This window comes from Fundulus heteroclitus, chromosome 12, assembly GCF_011125445.2.
Source record: "Fundulus heteroclitus isolate FHET01 chromosome 12, MU-UCD_Fhet_4.1, whole genome shotgun sequence".
NCBI classification, from domain to species: Eukaryota; Metazoa; Chordata; class Actinopteri; order Cyprinodontiformes; family Fundulidae; genus Fundulus; species Fundulus heteroclitus.
Window position 1 is genome coordinate 46076806 of NC_046372.1, and position 20832 is coordinate 46097637.

At 39.9% G+C, this 20832-nt stretch overlaps 1 protein-coding gene across 4 annotated transcripts in view; it reads right to left on the reverse strand.

Moving 5' to 3' along the window:
- LOC105933655 (TNF receptor-associated factor 2) overlaps positions 1-20832 on the reverse strand; it is a gene marked incomplete at its 5' end in the record, with an annotated part of 51578 nt that overhangs the window by 23481 nt on the left and 7265 nt on the right. Inside the window, 2 exon segments of one of the 4 annotated variants that reach the window (XR_004932156.1) lie at positions 13737-16278; positions 16331-19916. Coding sequence is in view for 3 of the 4 variants with exons in the window: in XM_036144675.1 (XP_036000568.1) it covers positions 19698-19916 (219 nt within the window). 4 annotated transcript variants of the gene reach the window in all.

Consider the following 20832-nt stretch of genomic DNA (forward strand, 5'->3'; position numbering starts at 1 on the left):
TTTAAGCCTGCTTCATACCTTCCAGCTATGCACAGCAAACACACCCGTCTTTAAAACAGATACCATCAACAATCTATTCAGAAGGAGAACAGTTTGGAAAAAGACCTACAATATGTTGTGGAATAAAAATCCTCATAAGCAATGCAAAGAGAAAAATAGACAGGTAAGCCCTCTGCAGCCTCGTCTTATCTCAGTATTTATTTATTTATTTTTACCAGAAATGCAATTTTAGCAAAACTCTTTGTGAAGGAAAACTAACACTGCACATCCTCCTTAACACTCTGTCCCCAGCGTAAAACATGTTGACAACATTATGCTCTGGGACACTTTTCTTCAGCAGGGACAGGGAAGCTGGTCAGAACTGATGAATAAAGCTAAATACAGGGAAATCTTGGAAGAAAACCTTTAGAGGGTGCAAAAGACTTGTACCTGGGCTGGGTACCAAGCTGTATGTTTCAGGTCATTGTCCTCCCAGAAAGACAAAGATCCCAAACTGATAACAAAACTATAAGGGAATGGTTTAAATCAGAGTATATCCGTGTGTTGGAATGGCCTAGTCAAAGTCAAACACAAATGTATTGTGAACCTGTGGAAACACCTGAAAAGTGATGTAACAGATGCCCTCCATTCAATCTGACTGAGCTTGAGCTAATTTAGGGGAAAGGGACAAAACATAAATCCCTTTCTGGAAGCTGGTAGAGACATACAGCAAGACTTGAATCTGTCATTGCAGTGAAAGGTGGTTCAGGATTGGCTCAGAGGGGCTGACTACAAATGCAAGCCAAACCTTTTTGTTTTTTCTTTGTAAAACCATACATATTTAATCCCACTTTACGATTGTGTAGTACACCATTTAGGTTTGTCAGGTTAAATTGCAATAAAATACATTGAGGTTTTTGCTTGTAACATGACAAAATGTAAAGACTACTATACTATATTTAATATATTTCCCTTGACCTGGTAACATGTCACCCCTAACTGTATGGGAAACTGTTTAATAAATAACCCGCAGTTAATTCTCTAACACTGTAGGGAAGATGGAAGCTTGGGATTGCTAACACTAATTAGTTAAACTGGAACTTAATAAAAAACATTTTTAAAAGCCTAGCATTCACCCTTAAACTCTATTCATTGCATTGTAATTCAAAAACTATCAAAGAAAAATGGAAATATCTAATAAGTTTTATATTTATTACCAGATCACTTATGTTAAGTGACAAAAATAGCACCAATTGAGCACTCAGGAAAAAGAAGCTGGTAGCAACCTGAAGAATGGGAATCAACCTATACCCTCTGGTGCCCATTCTAGATATGCAAGCTCCTCACAAACTCAATCGTATAAATACCCGTCACTGCTCACCATGTGTATCTAATTATGTTGGAATTAGACCACTTTTCTGGGAGCTTAACTTAATTTTTCCAGTGAGTGTAGCTCGCATCCACTTGGCTTTTTTCCGTTGGAATACTGACGTCAGTAGAGATTTCCCATTGTGGTTAAATGGAGCTGGTAGGGGGGAACAGAGCTATTTTAGGGTTGAACAATATATAATTTATTCTTCCATGTTGGAACCTGTATAAAGGGATTGTAAAAAGAATATAATCCTACTATACCATTTTATTCATAGTTTGAAAACATCCATTTGAACATTGCTCATTACAGAACGATGTAATTTTATCATTATTGGCTCCTCCTCTAATATCTAAGTTTATCTGCCTCACATGATAACATATAGCTGAAGTGAGTGCTCACTTCAACCATTTTGTTTTATGAACCAGGTATAAAGTCAGTAATTGGCATTCTGGGGGGACCGACCACACCTTATGTTGTTCTTATACTGCTCTTATACTGTGAGGCTCAACGGATACCTGCAATCACTTTGAATGTAAGAAATACTGTAGTTTCCTTATGTCTTTACCAGAAAAACTGACTTTTTTAAATATTTTTCAGAAATATTTGTTAAAATGTACAACATACATGTATTATTTTAGTTCTGTTCCTAAATGTCTCCAAACTGGAACTCCCAGGCAGTCAGCAGAAATACTCTAGAGAAGTTTTCTTGTTATAAATGAAAGATTGCCTATTCTGGCTGTCCTCAGACAGCTACTTCATCATTCTGATTCCCGAGAGCCGGCATGGCGATATCCCTCTCCAGCCAAACACCAGCTCAGAAACTTATCTTTGCCGTATTTGGCAAACTCTCCAATTATCAGTAAGAATGATGAACAGTTTTACCACCTGTGACTTCCCGCTCATGAATGCGTTTAGAAAATTTGACCATGGTGTTTCTTTACCAAACCTTCGCCTGCAGATCTTTGCCCGTGTAAGCAAACCCCAATAGGACCTTGGTTAAATTCTCGAGCGTCTGGTTAAATGCTCGACCACATTTTGCGATGATCTCACGCTGACATGCAAAGTCAGCATGAGATCATGTGAAGATGTGGCATTTGACGTATGAGGCTTCAGCGGATGCTTTCACCTAAAGTATGCCGTGTTTGTAGTGTGGGTGGCCTGAACTGGGACGTCTCGGTAGCAACAGACTGGTCCTGTTCCACAAAGAAGCCCGCAGCCAAACTCAAAGCAGGATCTGACAGTCATTTAGTCATTTCCTCACTCATTCAGTATCACAGCATGTTAAGCACGTCTGAACACAACCGTCTTTTATTTAAAAGTTTACACTTTGGTGGCCAATGCCTGTTTGCTTAGTGTTTATGGAAAAACTCATTCATAACAGAACTTAAGACGGTTTCTAAGTACTGCTGATGATGCTGTTACTATGGCGCAGCAAACAGACAGTGGAGTTAAGCACATATGTTCAAGGTGTGGAGGCAGTTTGGCCTCCCATCTTCCTGAGTATGTCCCACGCCCACTGCTCACCCACTGTGCACCCTTGTTTTAATGTGTGCGTTTCCAAGGCCTAATAACAACCATTATGAGAATGTGTGTTTTCACCACATCAGCACGGTAAAGCAGAACCACCAGATGAGCTATGGAAGTGAGCTCACACTGCCAGAATGTGGCAACTGTTAAAACACCACATGAAAGGGCCTCCACTGGGTTTTGTGGGAATTCAGGACCCCAGAGGCCAAACGCTAACCCCACTCACTATCCCCGACTGCTGAGGTTTTCCATCCCACGATGACGGTGTCAGATTTGGTAAGTGATTCATGATCATGGCAAACTAGCTACCGTTCTTTTCACTCCATGATTACGAGGCTTTGTAAATCTAACATTGACCACATTCAAAAGTACATCGACTAGGCTGACCAAAGACAAACATAAAAACTGAATGGTTAACTACGTCACTGGCAAGAAGATGAGGTGGTATCAGTTCAGCTTTTCACAAAAAGACATTTGTGAGGATAAAGAGAACATACTGTTAAATATTTTATCTACACAGCAGATACATTTTCACAATACTGCTTTACAGCACTGTTGTCATAGCTGGTCTCAGATTGATTAAAGTTTGCACTGTCTAGTATATATATATATATATATATAGATAGATAGATAGATAGATAGATAGATAGATAGATAGATAGATAGATAGATAGATAGATAGATAGATATAGAGATATAAATAGAGATAGATATATATAGAGAGATATATATAGAGATAGATATATATAGATACATTCTGTTGAGCCTTGTTTACAGCAAATGGAATTTCAGATAATTTTACATACTAGTTAATTCATAGACAATTAAATGGAGTTTGATCAGTCTACATTCAGTTCAAGCAATATAATCCTAAAGTCAGATTCAGGTCAAATTTCATTTCAAGTACATTATAAAGCAATAGCTGTCATTATCTATATAAAGAAGCCAAACCAACTGCATCAAGTATTTGACTCTTCAGCCAACACTCATCCTTAGCAAGTGTGTGGTAGCAGTGGAAAGGAACAACTTCCTTTAAACACACGGAAACATACAGATTGTCAAAGCTATTGGCCAACATCGGTCCTATCAGAACTTAAAAGCAGAGGGATAAAAGTCAGCCAGGATTTATGTCTTCAATAAATGCTTGTCAATTAAACTGACTGGATACATCTGGAGAAATAGAATAGATAAAAAGGGGGGAAAATCTGCACTTTGAACCAAAATGTAAGGACATTTGTGTTTTGTCAATTTTGTCCTTTGTTATAGCAATGCTTCAACCGTTATACCATTACAAAGTCTGTTTACTTGGAGCAACATTTGCATGGCATTTTGACATTATGATCTATTGATCATAATGTCAACACTCACCCTCACAGTTTATCTGAGACTACTTCCAGAATTTGGGAGTAGAGAGATTAAAATGACCAACCTGCTTGTGAACAGAATAAATTGTTAAATTGCTAACCAGCCTTGCTTCTTGAAACTTCACCTGATACACTAAACGATACCAAATGGCTCCGTAGCAGAATGTGCTCACATATTCAACACTAATGCTCACCCCACAAACGCATCTTCCTTATAAATGTGCCTTATTAAGAGAAAATAAACAGGCTGAAATGCTTTGAAATAGTACAAATATTTTACTCTCTTTTTTGATATCGCTTGTTGATAATTTGGCTAAATATATATTCCAGATAATCATATGCAGATAAAATTGCCAGAAATAATTGTCCTGTTTTAAACCCCCTGTGGTTTGCTCTGAGTGCGTACCCTGTGCGTACCCTGCTCCACTCTCCTGGACAGCCTGGGGGTGTCAGAGCACAGTGAGATGAGCAGATCACAAACAGACCAGGAGCAGCAGCCAGTACAGTCTTTACTTTATTCTAAACATCACTGAAAAACACAAATCTGTGTATGAACCAGTTTCAATTTTACTGGTGCTGTAATGCTGCTCTAAGTAAACAATGCTCCAGCATCACCTCCTTCGTATCTGGTACCATAGCAAAGCACGATGGAATCATCAACTAAGCCAGGCTGCCGGCGATTATTTTTTTATTATATGTCAAAACGTTGAGCATCACAACTCTGTGATGCCATATAGTCATATTCAATAAGTTAGAAGATTATGGAAAGTTTATTCATTTTAATCACTCAGTTCAGTAATTAAAACATATATACATTAATTACACACTGAGTGATGTTTGAAAGCCCTTATTTCTGTTTAATTTGATGATGTTGTGCTTACAGCTAATGAAAACACATTTAGGATTTGAATAGTACATCAGACCAATAAAAAAATATTTTTTTAATATAGGAATGTTGGCGTACTGAAATTTTTTTTTTTAATACCTGCTTAAAGTTATTTCTAAAAGGTACGTTTAATCTGACAAACAAGACTCATGGGCTCAAAGACATATTCTAATTTATTAAATATTATTATACCAGACATATATGGTGGTGCTGAAGTTAAGTAAGTGATGCAATGGCCTATCTACAATATCATTTATTACTATGCAACACTATGCAGATGCAAAGTCTGCCCTGATGAAGATTTCCTCGCCTCTGCTTGCTGAATGCTTGAATTGAGGGCAGTCTGGCGTATTTGCTGATTATTTCAGGAGATATCATTTTACCACCTGGGGCCTCTCAGAGCATTAAACCATAATCCCCAGATGGTGAGATGATCCCTAAGGGAATAGTAGGAGAAAGTGACGTCATGGCAGAAATAAAGCATTATGTCCTAATGCAGCATAAAAATTAAACCTATCTCTTTCATTCTAGCATAAAGCGCCAGCCCTTCAAAAGCGACACACAAACCTCAGACGTGACAATGGTTGATGAAACTTGATCAAATGTACTTTTTCTCCTTATGTGACACGTTTTTCATTGTCAAATAGGATACAGCGAGGCAGCAGTTTTAGAATTCTCCTCCCTGCGTGCTGACAAGATAAACAAGGATCCTCTTCCAGCCCGTTTTGTTGGTTTGAATTATTTCTCTGACATACATGTGCATAGCTTTAGATGAGTGGTTCTCACTTTAACGGTATGTTCCACAGTCTTTCCTACCTTGAAGAGTGACTTGGAGAAATGAGCTTTGACATCACATCAGATTTCTGTCACACACATTTATTCCCCAGGGATAAGTTATGGAATACAACAAAACTCTGATCAGCTTCACGAAGTAAAGTATAAGCATAATGGCTTACGTTTATCTGTTATGTAATTATTCTACTGTGATAAAAGATGATGAATGTATTTTAAAAATTCTTAAACACATTATTCAGGGATTCCAATAATGCTGGATTCCACTGTAACAAGATAAAACTCCTCCACGGGGCCAGAGAAAGGGTTCTTGGGGACCAGCTAATGATCCTTTCTGTCTGGTGAAAAATGAAGCAATCTTGCCCTCTGCTGTGCAACAGAGGTCAGCCACAGACAACTGCCTCCATGGGAAACTGTTCTTAGAACATCCAGGCTAATTTGTTTTAAAGGTCTGCTCCTATGATAGTAGTGGAGGAGGGTTGCCGGTTCGATCCCCTGCCCTGACTGTCTCAGTGGTGTCCATGGGCACGACATGTTACCCGCTTTGCCTGATGGTGCCAATGTACGGCTTCTGTGGCTACAGAAGGCTTTGGGTCGTCAGACTTGATAATGCGCTGTACAAGTACAGGCCATTTACCATTTTTTACAAGTTAGGATATAAACAAAACATATTTATTTAATTGTTTTGTACAAAACTAGTCAGAGATAATGAGATTTCACCTCCTCAGTTTTGCCTGTTTTGAGCTTCTCAGAATGAGCTATTTTTAGGGCTCTGTTACTTTTTATGCTAATATTCAAGAAAAAAGTACAATTGTCCTCGATTAACATCATACTAAATTAAAACTAGGATATTCTCTAACATCTGATCCCATCTCACGACCCGCATATCGTGTCTTGCGACCCGCCCTACGGGTACCAACGTCCACTTTGGGAACCCCTGCTCTAGATGTGTAGACTGCTACTTTCTCTTTTAATTACTTAGCGTTGTGTTTTTAAAAAACATAGCTTTGGATCAAACCAGAGAGCCTGTCATGATCCGGGCCTTCTCCTCTGCTCCGTTGTAATCAACAATCTTCTTTTGACAATGCCTCTCCGCTAACACTGTGTTTTAAAGTCTATGCACAATATTTCAGTCCAAGTTTGACCTGTCTATGGTGCTTTTTTATGCCTGTCTCCATCTGAGGTAGTAATAATGCGAGGAATGCACACATATGCACTGCTGAAGGCATCCACTTGAGGTCTGATAAGTCTAAATATTCTAGATTTTGAACCAGAAATGGTTAAATCCGTTGCATACTTCTTAGAAAGCACAGAAACAGCTCTTTAATTTAGCACAGGCTCATCCACCCGCAAGTCTCACTACTTCAGCATTATCAGGCAGCCGCTGTGTGCAGCGATATTTTCTTGTTCTTATGTTATGCATAGCGCTGGAGGGCACCTATCCCGAGACCAAAAAAGCAACAGTAAACTTGTTTAGGGTGCAACTGTTTGATGTTTGTTTTGTTTTTTGGCTGTTTCCTTGGGGTGACCTCCAGTGGTGACCTCTAGTGGTGACCTCTAGTGGTGACCTCTAGTGGTGACCTCTAGTGGTGACCTCTAGTTGCATGCTGCCCTTGGCAGAGGGCCAGGACGGCCATATCAAAAACTCCCACTGTGTGCTGCTACAGTATTAGAAATCCATTATTGCAAACAAGTATTTGCAATAACAACCTACAGCGAATAATCTCAATCCACAAAAACAAATGTTTCACAGTTTTTGTTATTGACCAAAGCATTATAGGGCCTGCAATAACCTTTTTAAGATTGTGTCCTTATTACTAAAATCTAATTTATAGTTTCACATACACCAGGAAATCTTGGATCTAATTTTCCTGCTCACTTTCCACACGATTTCCCGTCCTTGAGCAATACGTTTTCAATGACACCGTTGATAGTGTTTGTTCAGTTCTTGGACTGAAATGAGGATTTACGTTGAAGCGTGTCCTAGAATGACTTTGGGAAATTCTCTCTCCAGGAAATCCCTTGTGTTAATCCTCATAACAGACCAGAAGCCCCTGCTCAGCTCACTGACTGCAGCGGCATTATTAAGATCCGGATCGCACGCACAGGCTGATTACAGTCACTGAGCCGGTCTTATTTATTGCAGCCCCTGGTAAAGATGTGTAAAAAAACAAAAGAAAAAACTTTTAAAAACCCATCTTTCATTTCAGCATTGTACTTTGACAGTGTAAAAACAGAACATCCGACCTTTAATTTGAGGAAAGTTGTTCTGTGGGATAGAATTAGGAAATGTTTGTTTTTTTAAATGAAAATGCCTATGCTATAATTATTGCTAACCCAATAATTTCATATTTTCGACATTCCCCTTGTGCCAATAGAACATCATGCATTCCATATTATTTCACAATGCTGAAGTAAAGGGATGCCGTGTCTCTTTGTACTCTCTCTCTAGATCAGGGCTCTCAAACGGGGGGGTTTGTTCTTCTTTACTTTTTAATCGTTGTCCAGGGGTCGGCAGCATTTGCCTCAAGAGCCACAAATGGCTCTTTGTTCCCAGAATAACGTCTCTTAATATATTTGGCCAAATATAAAACAAATGAGGAACGCTTTTACACATAAAGACTGCTGGCTTTAGCAGGTTATCTGTAGATTTAAGCTATTTCTGTATCTTCACAGCAGAATGACATTGATGGTACAAAGGACATTCTTTTTGTTCTTTGTTGTGATCATTGGATGTTTGGATTTCTTTTGGGTCTCTGTTTTCATTATTTTTCCTTTGCTGATGTTCTGGAAGGTGTTGCTTATTGGTTATTTACTGTTTGTTTGTTTGTTTTTATTTCTGTGTTCAGTTCTTTGTACATTTGGAATTATTTTCTGTTAGATTTCCAGTTCGGTCGTCTCTCTGCGTCTCAGTTCAGCTCCATGGATGTTAATTAGTCTCCCCCCCTCAGTGTTCCTGCTTATCTTCAGCCGATCCATGTTCTTCTCTGACTAACTCACCTGCATCCAGTGTCATATTCCTCTCTTCCCTCAATATAAAAGCTCACCGCTTCTCATTGGTCATTGCTGGATTCTTCCATTCAGCGGCCAGGTACTAAGTTACTCTGCTTGTACCTCTGGCCGTGCTCTATGTTCTGTTATCCTTGTGCTATACCACCCGTAACTTTTCTATTCTATTTAATACAGTACTCTGCTGCCAGTTTATATCTGAACATGGGTCCTTCCCTAAGCCGACAAACACAACAGTCATTGAATTTGGTCTAGTGATGTCCAAAGCCACTCCTCACGGGCCGGTGTCCTGCATGTTTTAGGTGTTGTACACAGCTAAACCTAGTGAGTGCTTAGTGGATAGGCCTCTGCAGCCCTGGATGACAGACTGAGAAGCTAAAGCATTCATTTGAATCACACGTGTTGGAGAAGGACAGATCTAAAACACACAGGAGAGCGGCCCTGGAGGACTGTGGTTGGAAATGCCGGATTTAGTCCTTCAGCTCTGAACTGCACTTTATTTGTTGATGCGGCGTATCTATTTGTCTGAATCTTCAACATGTATTTCTAAAATGCCTCCAATGACTATGGGCCGCTTAAGAGAGAGCATTTTCCCCCCCCCAATGATTAAAGAAATTCTATCTGGTTAATAGTAGTAAATCTTAGTGTTATTTTGAAGGTTTTCAGGCTCAGTGGAACAGGAACAATGGCAAAGATTTATTTTTGGGTTGAAAAGGTTGCAGACCCCTTCCCTAGTCAAAAACATCTAAATCAAATGGTTTGAATTACCTCCTCAGTATCCAATCAGTTTCTACAGAGTCCTGCTAATTGTTAACCGTGTTGAAGCAAAGATCAATCAATCAAAATTCATTTATAAAACACCCGTCATACTAAAAGTACTCAATAGAGAATTAAATATGAAAACCCTTTGTCAATTCCCACCTTCCCAAACATAAAGGAACAGAAATATGTATGTAAAATGCGTAGACTGAGCTCTGAACAGCCAGGTCAGGACTCTGCGCCTCTCAGGTGCTCTCAGGCCGTTCCAGATGCCTCTAACAGCTGGAGGACACCAACACAAACGTGGTTTATTGGTTCAGCCCACCAGATTTTACTTAAATTAAATACTGTATTTCAGCTGCAGTAAAATGATTACAAAATGACTGATTTTATTCCAATTATATTCAGATGGCTTTTGGCATAAATGTCTAAAGTTTATCAGTATAGGTTACAGTCCTGCTGCTGCAGTAATTCTCTGACTTTAACTTTCAGAGTCACAATAAATCTGACATTTTCTTAAGCCACTGCCATGATGAACTGTCTGTCTGTCACAGAACGTTTCCTGGATGCTGGCTGCTCACTCAGTTGTCTTTGAAGCAATGGATCGAACAGAGTTTCTTTAGGGGTCGGTCAGTGGGATGCTCTGAGTGCTTTACCAGATGTTTAGCAGACATATTAGACAGACATTACAATTTCCATAGAAATTACTAAGAACCACTGCTAGAAGGCTGACATATTGGGGACTCATTGAAGTATATGCTCTGACATCAGAATCAGAACATCGCGTGTTACCGCAACCAAATGTTCTTTGGCTACATGACAGTTCACATTTCACATAATGAATCTGACAAAAAAAACAGGCAATGAACAAGGGTTACTTTTTTTTTTTTTTGCCCTCAAACATCCTGAATTAGACAGAAGAAAATAGCTTTGTATGCAATATTTAACCAGATTTATTATGTTGCTCTGTCTAAATGATCACTTCTTGAAAATGTAGATGTTTTTAGAAATGCTGCAAGATTTTCAATTGTGTTTTATTATCTCACCAGAATTTTTACCAGGCTAAATCAAACTATATTATATATACATATATTTCACTAACTTGATCTTCCTTAAAAAAAAAATTCCAAAAGTAAATTAATAGAATTAATGTAATGAATTGATTTGCTGATTTAAAAAAATAAAATAAAAAAAGATGACGGCTGGATCATCCCGATGGGGAAATGATGCAAGTGAAGGCATTTTCCCTGAAATGCTGCTGAGCATGAACTCATCTAACAGCTGTCCAGCACAGACGAGCCAGAGACATCAGAACACAGCAGGATTACCGACCCGTCCACAGTCTCAGGTTACAGTTCTCATCTGCAGGTTGAGATGAGTTCCCCTTCAAAGATATACCTGTGGATGTGACTAAGATTGATTATGCTGACCTAACATTCATGCAGGCACGCCTGAGGTATTAAAACCGTGGCCTTGGCTGGTACGCAGAGATCAGTCCTGAATCTTAGCATATTATGCACTGCAGCTTCCAAAGAGATGGTTTCTCACTGTTTTGCTATTTTTAAACTAAGCAGGAAATTGCTGACTGTGTCTGGGAAGAAAAACATGATGAACCAGGATCCATCTTTCTTTATAAAGATGAATGACAGATTCCATTTCCCTTTTTGTCCCACATTGCTACCCCTATGTTTTGTGCCTTCATGCTGAAAATTGGGGCATTCGAGTTGTTTCTGTGTGGGTGGGGCGGTCGGGTTCTAGCCCCTGAAAATGAAACCTTCAGGCGCACACTTGAGGATTAAAGGGTAGAGTTATGGGGAAAAAGAAAGTACACCCTCCTCCAGTTCTAGGATTTACTATGTTCTGAATGTGGGCCACAGCATTGCTTTATAAAGCACAGATCTCTTAATTGAAACAGAGGATTTCAGTCAACATGAGGTCTGCACCGTTGGATCGTTATTGATAACCTAATTTCAGCCAAGCTTTCCAGATGGAAAAAAAAAACTGACATTAGGACTCCTTTGGGACAAAATTGTGTTTTTTGCTTCCATATTTCAGTGCATGTTTCAGTAAAACACAGCAGAGCAATTAAGATTTCATTAGGCTCCCAGGAATTGGTTTGCAAGCACCTTAAATGTCAGCAAACCATTCATTATTTACCGCGTCGGCCCGTTTTCTTCATCTACACCTTTGTTTAACAAGGAAATGACACATTTAGATCAAATATCTCATTTGCAAGAGCAGTTGGTACAGCCTCTTTATTTCTCTCTGACCTGCTGGATATCAACATGTGGACCATATCCTGACCGATGGTGGCCCAGTGGTGCCCTAAATAATAGCTTTTTGTTTGTTTTCTTATTTAGTACATAAGAAAGAGAAGCAGGTGTAAAAATGAATACGTTGTTTCATACCTGGCCAATTAAAAGCGAAAGAAAAAGCTTGTAACCGTATTTCTAAAATCAGAACGTTGTATTTTTTCACACTACTGGATAGAATAAATTTACAAATTCCTATTTTTTTATTACTTAAGCACCAAATTGTTTCTGAAAATATACTTTAGTCTGATGTCATTTCATGTCATATGAGGTCATAAATGTCCTCCATTTATTGAGTGGTGAGATGTGATCAGCATGGAGATTTTGTAAGCATGCACAGAGCGCCCTCATGTGTTATAAAGCACTAGTGCACTTTGGGATATTTACTGCTGGTGTATCTTATTAAATCAGAATATAACCTTAGAATATTTTATCACATTTGGACTAATAAGAATTCTTCATTGCAAAAAATATTGCTATGGCTGACTATTGCACAGCTCTTTAATTTATACATTTCAATTTTGCTAATTCTAACCTCCCAGGGAGAGTTTGTATGGGACATTTGTGCAGTTGCACAGTATTTTACATCATCCTGTAAAGCGACAGCTGTCTGGCTTTTTTTACTTGAACATTGAAGTCTTATCAGATGCAAAGGACTATTTGCACGCTTATTAGCTTCTCATGGACTGTTGTTCGGAACATTCAACTTAAATATTCTGTCTTAATCTGGGTCTGTGTGTTATATGTGAATTGAGCCTGTGTCCCACCAACATATCATTATGGATACATATTGACAATAGAGATGTCTGACTCTTCTGAGGAAGATTGACAGATGTCCATCAGATGGTCAATATCAGCCTTCACAAGAAGATTAAGCCACATAACTAACAATTTAGAGTGCATTATCTAAGCATTATATTGGAAAGTTAAGTGGAAGGAAAAACTGTGGTAGAAAAAAAGTGAATTGAGAGGATTTTCAGGCAAAGTACATTCAACATTTTGGGGTAGCATCACAAGGAAAGGACTGAGGTTGGAATCTGTGCATCAAGAGTCACTACGCACTGACCAATCCTACACATGGACTTCAAATGTTGCATTACTTGTGCCTGTAGCCCTGAAACAGAGCCCTCTAAAGAAGGGGTCATCAACATGGCGGCCGCAGGCACCAGGTAGCCCCCAACGACCATATGTGGTGCCCTCAAGCCTGTTTAAAAGATAGCACAACCCTCCAGTGAGCTGCATGTAACATGTTATTTTAATTAGCTGCTCTTCCTTTTTAATCATACTTGTATTTACAAACATTTAAAATGATAAATGCATTAAAAACATATTCATATTACATAAAGTTAAGGTGAGCTCTGACTCTTCTAGTTCAAAGTTCAGTACAGGTAGCCCTTCATATGACACAGTACCACTGAAGTAGCTTCTAAAAGGTTGGTGTTCATATAAAAGCAGCCCTGACCCAGGATAAAGGAAGTACTTTTCAGTAGGCCCTCATTTCAGTTAATTTGGTGAGAAACTAAATTTTGAATGAGCTAATTAGCTTTAGATTCTCATGAACAGAAATCAATACTTGAAATCTATCACTCTGTGTGCAATGGATCCATTTGGCACGTTTCACTGTCTGAATGAATTTACTGAACTAAAGTAACTTCTCTGTGATATTCTGATTTATTGAGATGCGCCTGTACAAATGTAGAACATTAGAACGCCAACAGAAAGGGCACGTCTTAGCGTAGAGGGCATTTTTAAAATCTTTATTAAATCAAAAATACAAATAGGGAACAAAATTTCTTTTGTACAAAGAGTTAACTAACACACCACTTTCTATCCACAGAATGCAGCAGAAAGAACAACAAGTACGACTGATGTCACCGCTACAGATGAAGGCTCTTCATCCTAATCTCAGCAAGGCCGTTGGAGGAATCCATATCCACAGGAACAGAGGCGGAGGGAACGCAAAGTGACTAGTATCAGTTTCTGAAGCAGGAATTATCAAAAACATTGTTTATTCTGTCGCAGAAACAGTGAGGCAGTGTGGCACTTCCTACGAGTCCGTATCGCTGACACGTGGAGACATCAGCCAGCTCAAATGGGACATCTCTTCCAGCTGAAGATCCGGTCCGCTATCACGGTTCTGCTTCTGAGCAGGTGGAGCGTGTACGCAAGCCTGTGCGTGACATTTAGTGGACGCCAATGAAATGTGAAGCCCTTTTGTTGTAAACAAATCAGAAGTCCAGGCTCACATCCGCTTCTTCGCGGGGGGGAAATGTCCGACTACTGCTGCTACCAGAACACACTGTAGGCAGGAAGAAATGGAGCTTCGTTTGAGGCTGCTGTGCGTGCAAAAATGTGGACCACCATACGTGCAAAAATACAAGACATATGTTTCAGAAAAGAACGGAACGGGAAAAGGCTGCAGCAAGCTGAGGTCCCAGTGGAGATGCAACGTGACAGAAATCAGCCAAACGAGCCAACGCATGCTTTTAAACAGTCTCAACGTCAGACTTTTTTAATCAATAAATATTATCTATGCATTATTCAGATATGTTTAGCTTTCTGACACCCCCTCAGGTTCAAAAAAAGGGTCACAATACCGCCCTCATATGTTGTATAATATACAATAGTGAAATCATAAAAAGAAATTAAAAACCCGGCCTACAATGTGAGCCAGTGCTTGATATATGCATCGTCTCCTACCGAAACCTCTCATGCACAGAGATGGATCGGTATACGTTGAGAGGTTTAAAAGCATGCTGGAGGCATTTGGGTCAAGATGCCAAAAGCTGCTGGTTTGTCAGCTTCTGACCTCCGTTTTCCCCCCAGTAAACACTCCAAAACATTCACCATTTTCTGCACGCAAAGAAAACATTCTGGGTCACCAAACATTTTAGAACGTGTAGTAAATACTTCTTTTTTCTTTTTTTTAAAGACAATACAATTATGAAAGATAATGTTCTAAAATCCAAATGAAAGACCTTCATAATATACTTTTATGTTTACTCATACACTATAGCACAATGAAACATTGTCAAGGTTATACAACATAAATACAGGCACTTGTTTTTCTAGTAAAACAGGTTGGTTAAAAAGATGAAGAAAAGATTTTGATATTTCACAGAGAGCCAGAGGAAATACAAAAAGCAGTTTTCCCGTGATGCTTTCAATTGTTAAGAGGAAAAAAAGCAATCCAAATCAACCTGGCCCAACAATAAAAGACCATATTTAACTCCTTTTTAATTGTGAATCAACAGTGATTAACCACATTTTGTGGTTCAGCTGCACAAACCACACTCATCTCAATGATCCCCGAGATGTTTGGGGAAATATCCTGATGGACTGATGAGACAGAAGTGGATGTTTCTGGAAGGCTAGTCTCCTGTTATAACTGACGCAAGAATAAAACCATACAGTCAAATGGTGGTGTTGGTGGTGGTGGTGTGATGATTGGAGCTGCTTCCTGTTGCCTTAGGGGCTAGTGCAACTCAAACACACATGGCTATGCAACAATGAGCCAAAACACACCAGCAAGTTGCCTTGGTTTAAAAAAATGATTTAAATCTGACTGTAGTATGCCAGGTCACCAACCATCCAGTGTAGACCGGGTCAGAAATCCTTCTGGGTAACAGATTCATTGTCATCGAAGTTTTGAAGAGTCAGACCCTTGATGGCAGCTTTTGCTTCCAAGGGGCGGCACAACCAGTTATTAGATTTAGGGAGCACTTACTTTGTTACATGGGGCAAGGTTGGTTTGAATAGCTTTTGGACCTTAGAAAATGACGTCACCATTGGAAAACTGCTTTTGATTTTTATTCAGGTTACCTATCTGATATTAAAACCAGTTTGAAGTTCGGAAACGTGTAAATGTGACAACAGCAACAACAACAAAAAGAAACTCGCCACCAGGAGAATTCAGGAAGGTGGCAAACACCTTTTTATCCCACCGTATACGCTGTTTCCTTTGAAACAACAAAATATAATTGTATATAAATTTTATTGGAAGAATTTAAATAATATCAGTACTGAATAATGTCAATAAAGCTCAGCCTGCAGTCTACGTTTGTTCTGGATCTCTGAAGTCATCTCTCTGGTTATTTTGGCTCCACTTTGTATTTTCCTTTTGTCTTTTTGTGAAAGTTTGAATCTTTTACATGTTGTTTGTCTTTTTCTCTTTTCAATAAAGGAATAATTCAGAGAAAAATGTGGGGCTCTGTTGATAGGCTCCATCAGCAGTAGATAACTAACTCCCTTTCTCCCTTTATTGTGTGTAACAGAGTCCTTTCAGTTGCTCCCTTGATCAAAGGCCGTTTTTTACGCCAGATCCTGACACCACTGGGATTTGAACCCAGGTCGCCCGTACCAAAAGGGCCCCGCTACCCACCTCAGAGGAACACCAAAGAATTGCAGTGTAAAGTCCTTGAAATGTAGCAGAGACTAAAGAGAGCGATGCTTTACTATTCTTTACTCTGTCTTGGTCTATCGTGTAAAATCCCAATAAAATCCAGTGAGGTTTGTAGGTGTAACATGCCAATAAAGTCAACGTTCAATGGGTAGGAATCCTTTTGATTGGACATCGTGGGGAGTTCTGTTTATGGACCACAGTCCACCACTTGGTTCTGCTCTGATTAGATGTTTAGCTTAGCTTCTTGGAACAACTAACGCATTTTTATAGAAAATAAAGTTGCTAAAATGGCTTCCTGCGGTTGGTAACTTCTCAGCAGAACCCCACTGCAATAATCCAAATTATCCCTTTAAGTAATTTCAAACGAGTAATAACTGTTTTACACCACTTGATGCGCCGCAACACACACTCACCCTTTAGTGTAAGTTTTGTGTGATGCTTGATTTTGTCAATTTTAGCAACTGTTTAATTAGTGCGTAGCTGCATGGAGACGCATATTTATTTACTCGCAACTTACAATTTATGCCTCTCAATTTTTATGCATCTGGGAGAACATTTGGGATTTTATCAAACAATCTTTCTTCTTAGAGGGCTAAAGGAATCAGAGTCAAAGTACTGTTCTTTAAACCAAACATGAATCCCTCTTAAATACCCTGTAGAGACAACACTTGCCATAGGCTAATCTGAGTTAGCGGTCTTAAAAATGTTGAAGAACTGAATCTCCTATAGCACCTTTTTTTTTTTTGATAGAACTGCCAACAGACGCTGGAAAAAAAAGGTCATAAGATACGCACTAAAGTTACTGGAACCTCTAAGCAGATAAAGTCAGAATAAAATTGGATGTTTCCCCACATACAGTCCAATGCTGGCAATATACAGGTGGCAAGCAGTTCCAGAAACGGTTGCAGGCATCAGTGCAGCTGCTTAGATAAACTAAGACAGCAACTAGCAGTAAATGAAAGTGAACTGCAACATCCACACACAGAGAAATGCTAACTGAACTAGAGCAGGCAGAACCCGCGGGATTCAAGTGATGTTCACGGCCACAAATGATTCCCAACGAACATAAAAGCAGCAGAGCCGGACACGTTGGTACTATGGAACAGTAAGTAAGTGAGAAACGCTACGGTGAGCAAAGCTGAGTGATAATCTCAAACAGACGAGCGTCTCTCTGTCATTCCCCCCATGCTAGGCAGCACAGAACAACAGAGAGACACGAGACTTGTCTGATCTATTGCTTTGTCTGCAGGCTATAAAACACATCTCTCTGTGTTGTGTTTAAATATACACTGCATTTTTTTTTAAATGCAAAAAGCAAATATCCATAGACCTGGGTGGAATTAAGATGATAAAATCACTTTTTGCATCAATCTAGCCTAGACGTTTACCAGAAACACCAACATGTACACTGTGCCACACGACAGGAACCTGGGAAATCCCTGCACCAAAGGTTCAGACAAGTCTAAGGTGCCCCAGGCGTCAAACTGTGGAACTATTGCCTGGATGACATCAAGGTCTGTTGTGTTTTCACACCAAAACACATGCAAAAATGAGAAAAACCCTCCAATTTGATAAACCTTAACATGGACTTTATTTGGAAATGAAAGTAAATGGTTGTGTATATTATTATCTTGTTAACTGTGATGTCTAACTAAATATGTTACTGGGCAGGGGCTATACAAGCACCAGCCTACACCTTTTAATTTTCCACTTTTTTGCTTTCTTCTGGTCGTTATTAAAATGAACAAATTCCAAACCCAACTTGCCCTCTGGTTCCGACTCCTGACATGCACGCTCTGGTCAGCTTGTGCACAAACCTCACATTCAAAGTGGACCTTCTGGGTCCTTAGTTTGGTGTTTAAATTGCTTTGGCTGCTTTTGTGGAGCCAATTTTGTGGGCTTACCCTGACAGTGCATCCTTTACATTAATATCCAGGAATGAAAAAGAGACTATGATGGCGGATCCCAGCTCCCAGTGTGTCTGTGTTGTACTCAGATACCCCCCGCTGTCAGGGACAGCATAGCTAGCATCCCTGTCACTACATCGTACCACCTGCAAAGCACAGGGCTGGACTCATGAAGCAAGAGAACAACCTATTCTGTAGGTTCTGCCGGCACCAATAACTGCAAAACCATTAAAATACGTTAAGTTGCAGAATTGTCAACAAGTCATACCAAAACAGAGAGTAAGTTGGCCCCGCGTGAAAAACGGATCAGCAGGAAAAACCGGTTACTTGAAGACCATAGCTGTCAGGTCAGACTTACAGTATTTTTAAAAGTAAATAAAACTATGCGTGTGTTGATCTGACATGGTTGTCAGATCAACACGGCAGTTTAAGTGAACCAAGCTAACACCATGTTAGGAAAAACCAGAGACTGCAGCCCTGTTGCTGTTAGTGCTTCACAATCACCAAACTTAATTAGACCACATAATACTGATGAAACATACTTCATTCACTGCACTTTAAAGCTACCGAGTTTACAAACACATACATGGCGCTGATTACAAAGATGCATCTGACTGGGACTCTGTATGGAGAGTTGGCCGTTCTAAAACGCCTCGGATCCATATCTGGGACCTAGACCTGCAAACTGTTTGGCTTTTATTACCTGCAATGTTCTTGCTTTCATTCATTCAGACTACAGCTGTATAAAACCCTTCAATAAATCACAAACCAGATTGTTAGCACAGTGGGAAACCTTTGGAACGAGAAAAAGATCTTAATGCATATCCCGGGGACGATGGAACAAGACGCAACAAGCCGAATGCTTTAAGGGTTCTCGCGTGTGTGTTAGTTATCCTAGCGGTTAGTAGGGTCCCATTTTCTGGGTGACAACTAGTAACAACAAGAGCTTTATCTAGTGCCTACAGGAAAGCTTTCTTGAAAACTGGAGGACGAGCCCCGTCTGTAGCACCAGAAGCTAGAAGATGCGGATGGTAGAGCGATGACACGGTCAGAGTTGGCTAGTTTGGCACATATGATACGACACAGATGTTGGAATGCCTTGGTTAGTAAAAACGCTGTGTTTAACTTCTGTTCACTTCTCCAGTCACTTTGGTGAAAGGTCAACGGCTTTGATGCATAAAAGCTCCTTCTGGTTGGTAATGTAAGGGACTGAAGAAATGAAATTAGCCACAAACAGAAATGACAGCTTGCATATTGTCACCAACAACTGATCCCAAAACCAAAAGATTCGGACACGCTCCCGAGAGAAATGCCAGGTACTGTTAAGACAAAGAAACAGGTTAGTTGCAACAAAAGGCAAAGTTGGATTTCTGCTCTTACGTTTTTCTCTAGAGCCCAGTGAGGTCTACAATAGCCTTTATAAAGATGGTGTCATCACGTATGTAGGAGTTTTTAGAGTCCAGCTTGGACAGGGGACAGAAGAGCGGGCAGCCGCTGGCGATGTTCATGTCGCTGACGGGCCTCTGGAAGGACGAGGATGAGATGTCGGGCCGGAAGGCATCGATTATGTGCTCCCTGTTGTTCTGGTCGAGCAGCATGAGCGTAACCTGCGCACAGACGTTACAGGAATAACCTAGCAGCAGCTTCAACAGACGTAGTCGTAGTTTCAGTGTTTGCAAGCTGATATTTTGGGAGACTGTGTTTGGGGACGACTGCAGCGGGGACCTGGACTACATACGCAGGTGGCCTTCTTTCCACAGCAGGCTGACCTAAAGTTAACAAAGCAAATCCCACAATGCATTTCTACTGTAGGGCTCTTTTTCATGAAACGGCACTTGGAGAAGGGATGAATCTAAAAGTTAATAGTTAATAGCTGTCAAGGATTGGACTTGGGCACCCTTGATCTAGAAAGATGGGGGCAAAAGTAGGCAATTGTTTCAGTAAGCTCATTAAAGGACTGTGGCTAAGAAACAGTACCATCAAACTTTTCACGAGCTCACAAAGCTTGTACAAAGCTTCTGATTAATCGAACAGCTGCACTAGCTCCATTCTAGCTACACACAGTAAACATATTGTGTCAGATGAAGAATCTTTAAGTCAGATGGACTTTATCTGCTAAACTTAACGTTGTTTAATAATATGATCACATTTGATAATCAGTAATACCTGATAAAAGTTGAAGATTAAGCCAGGACATGTATTAATTTAGGGGAGAAAAGAAAGTACACGCTTTCAATTCTAGGACATAATAGAAAAATTATCTGAGATTTGCCAGATTGTAAAACTATTTAAAGGAGACTCAAAAGCTCTTCAACAGCTAAGCTGTGGAGGTGGTCAGCAGCACCAAGTTCCTGGGGGTGCACATCACAGATAACCTCAGCTGGTCTGTGAACACCACGTCACTGGTGAAGAGGGCACAAAAACGAATGTACTTCCTGTGGAGGATGAGGAGAGCCCACCTGCCCCCGCCCATCCTCACGACTTTCTACAGAAGTACCATAGAGAGCATTCTGACCAGCTGTC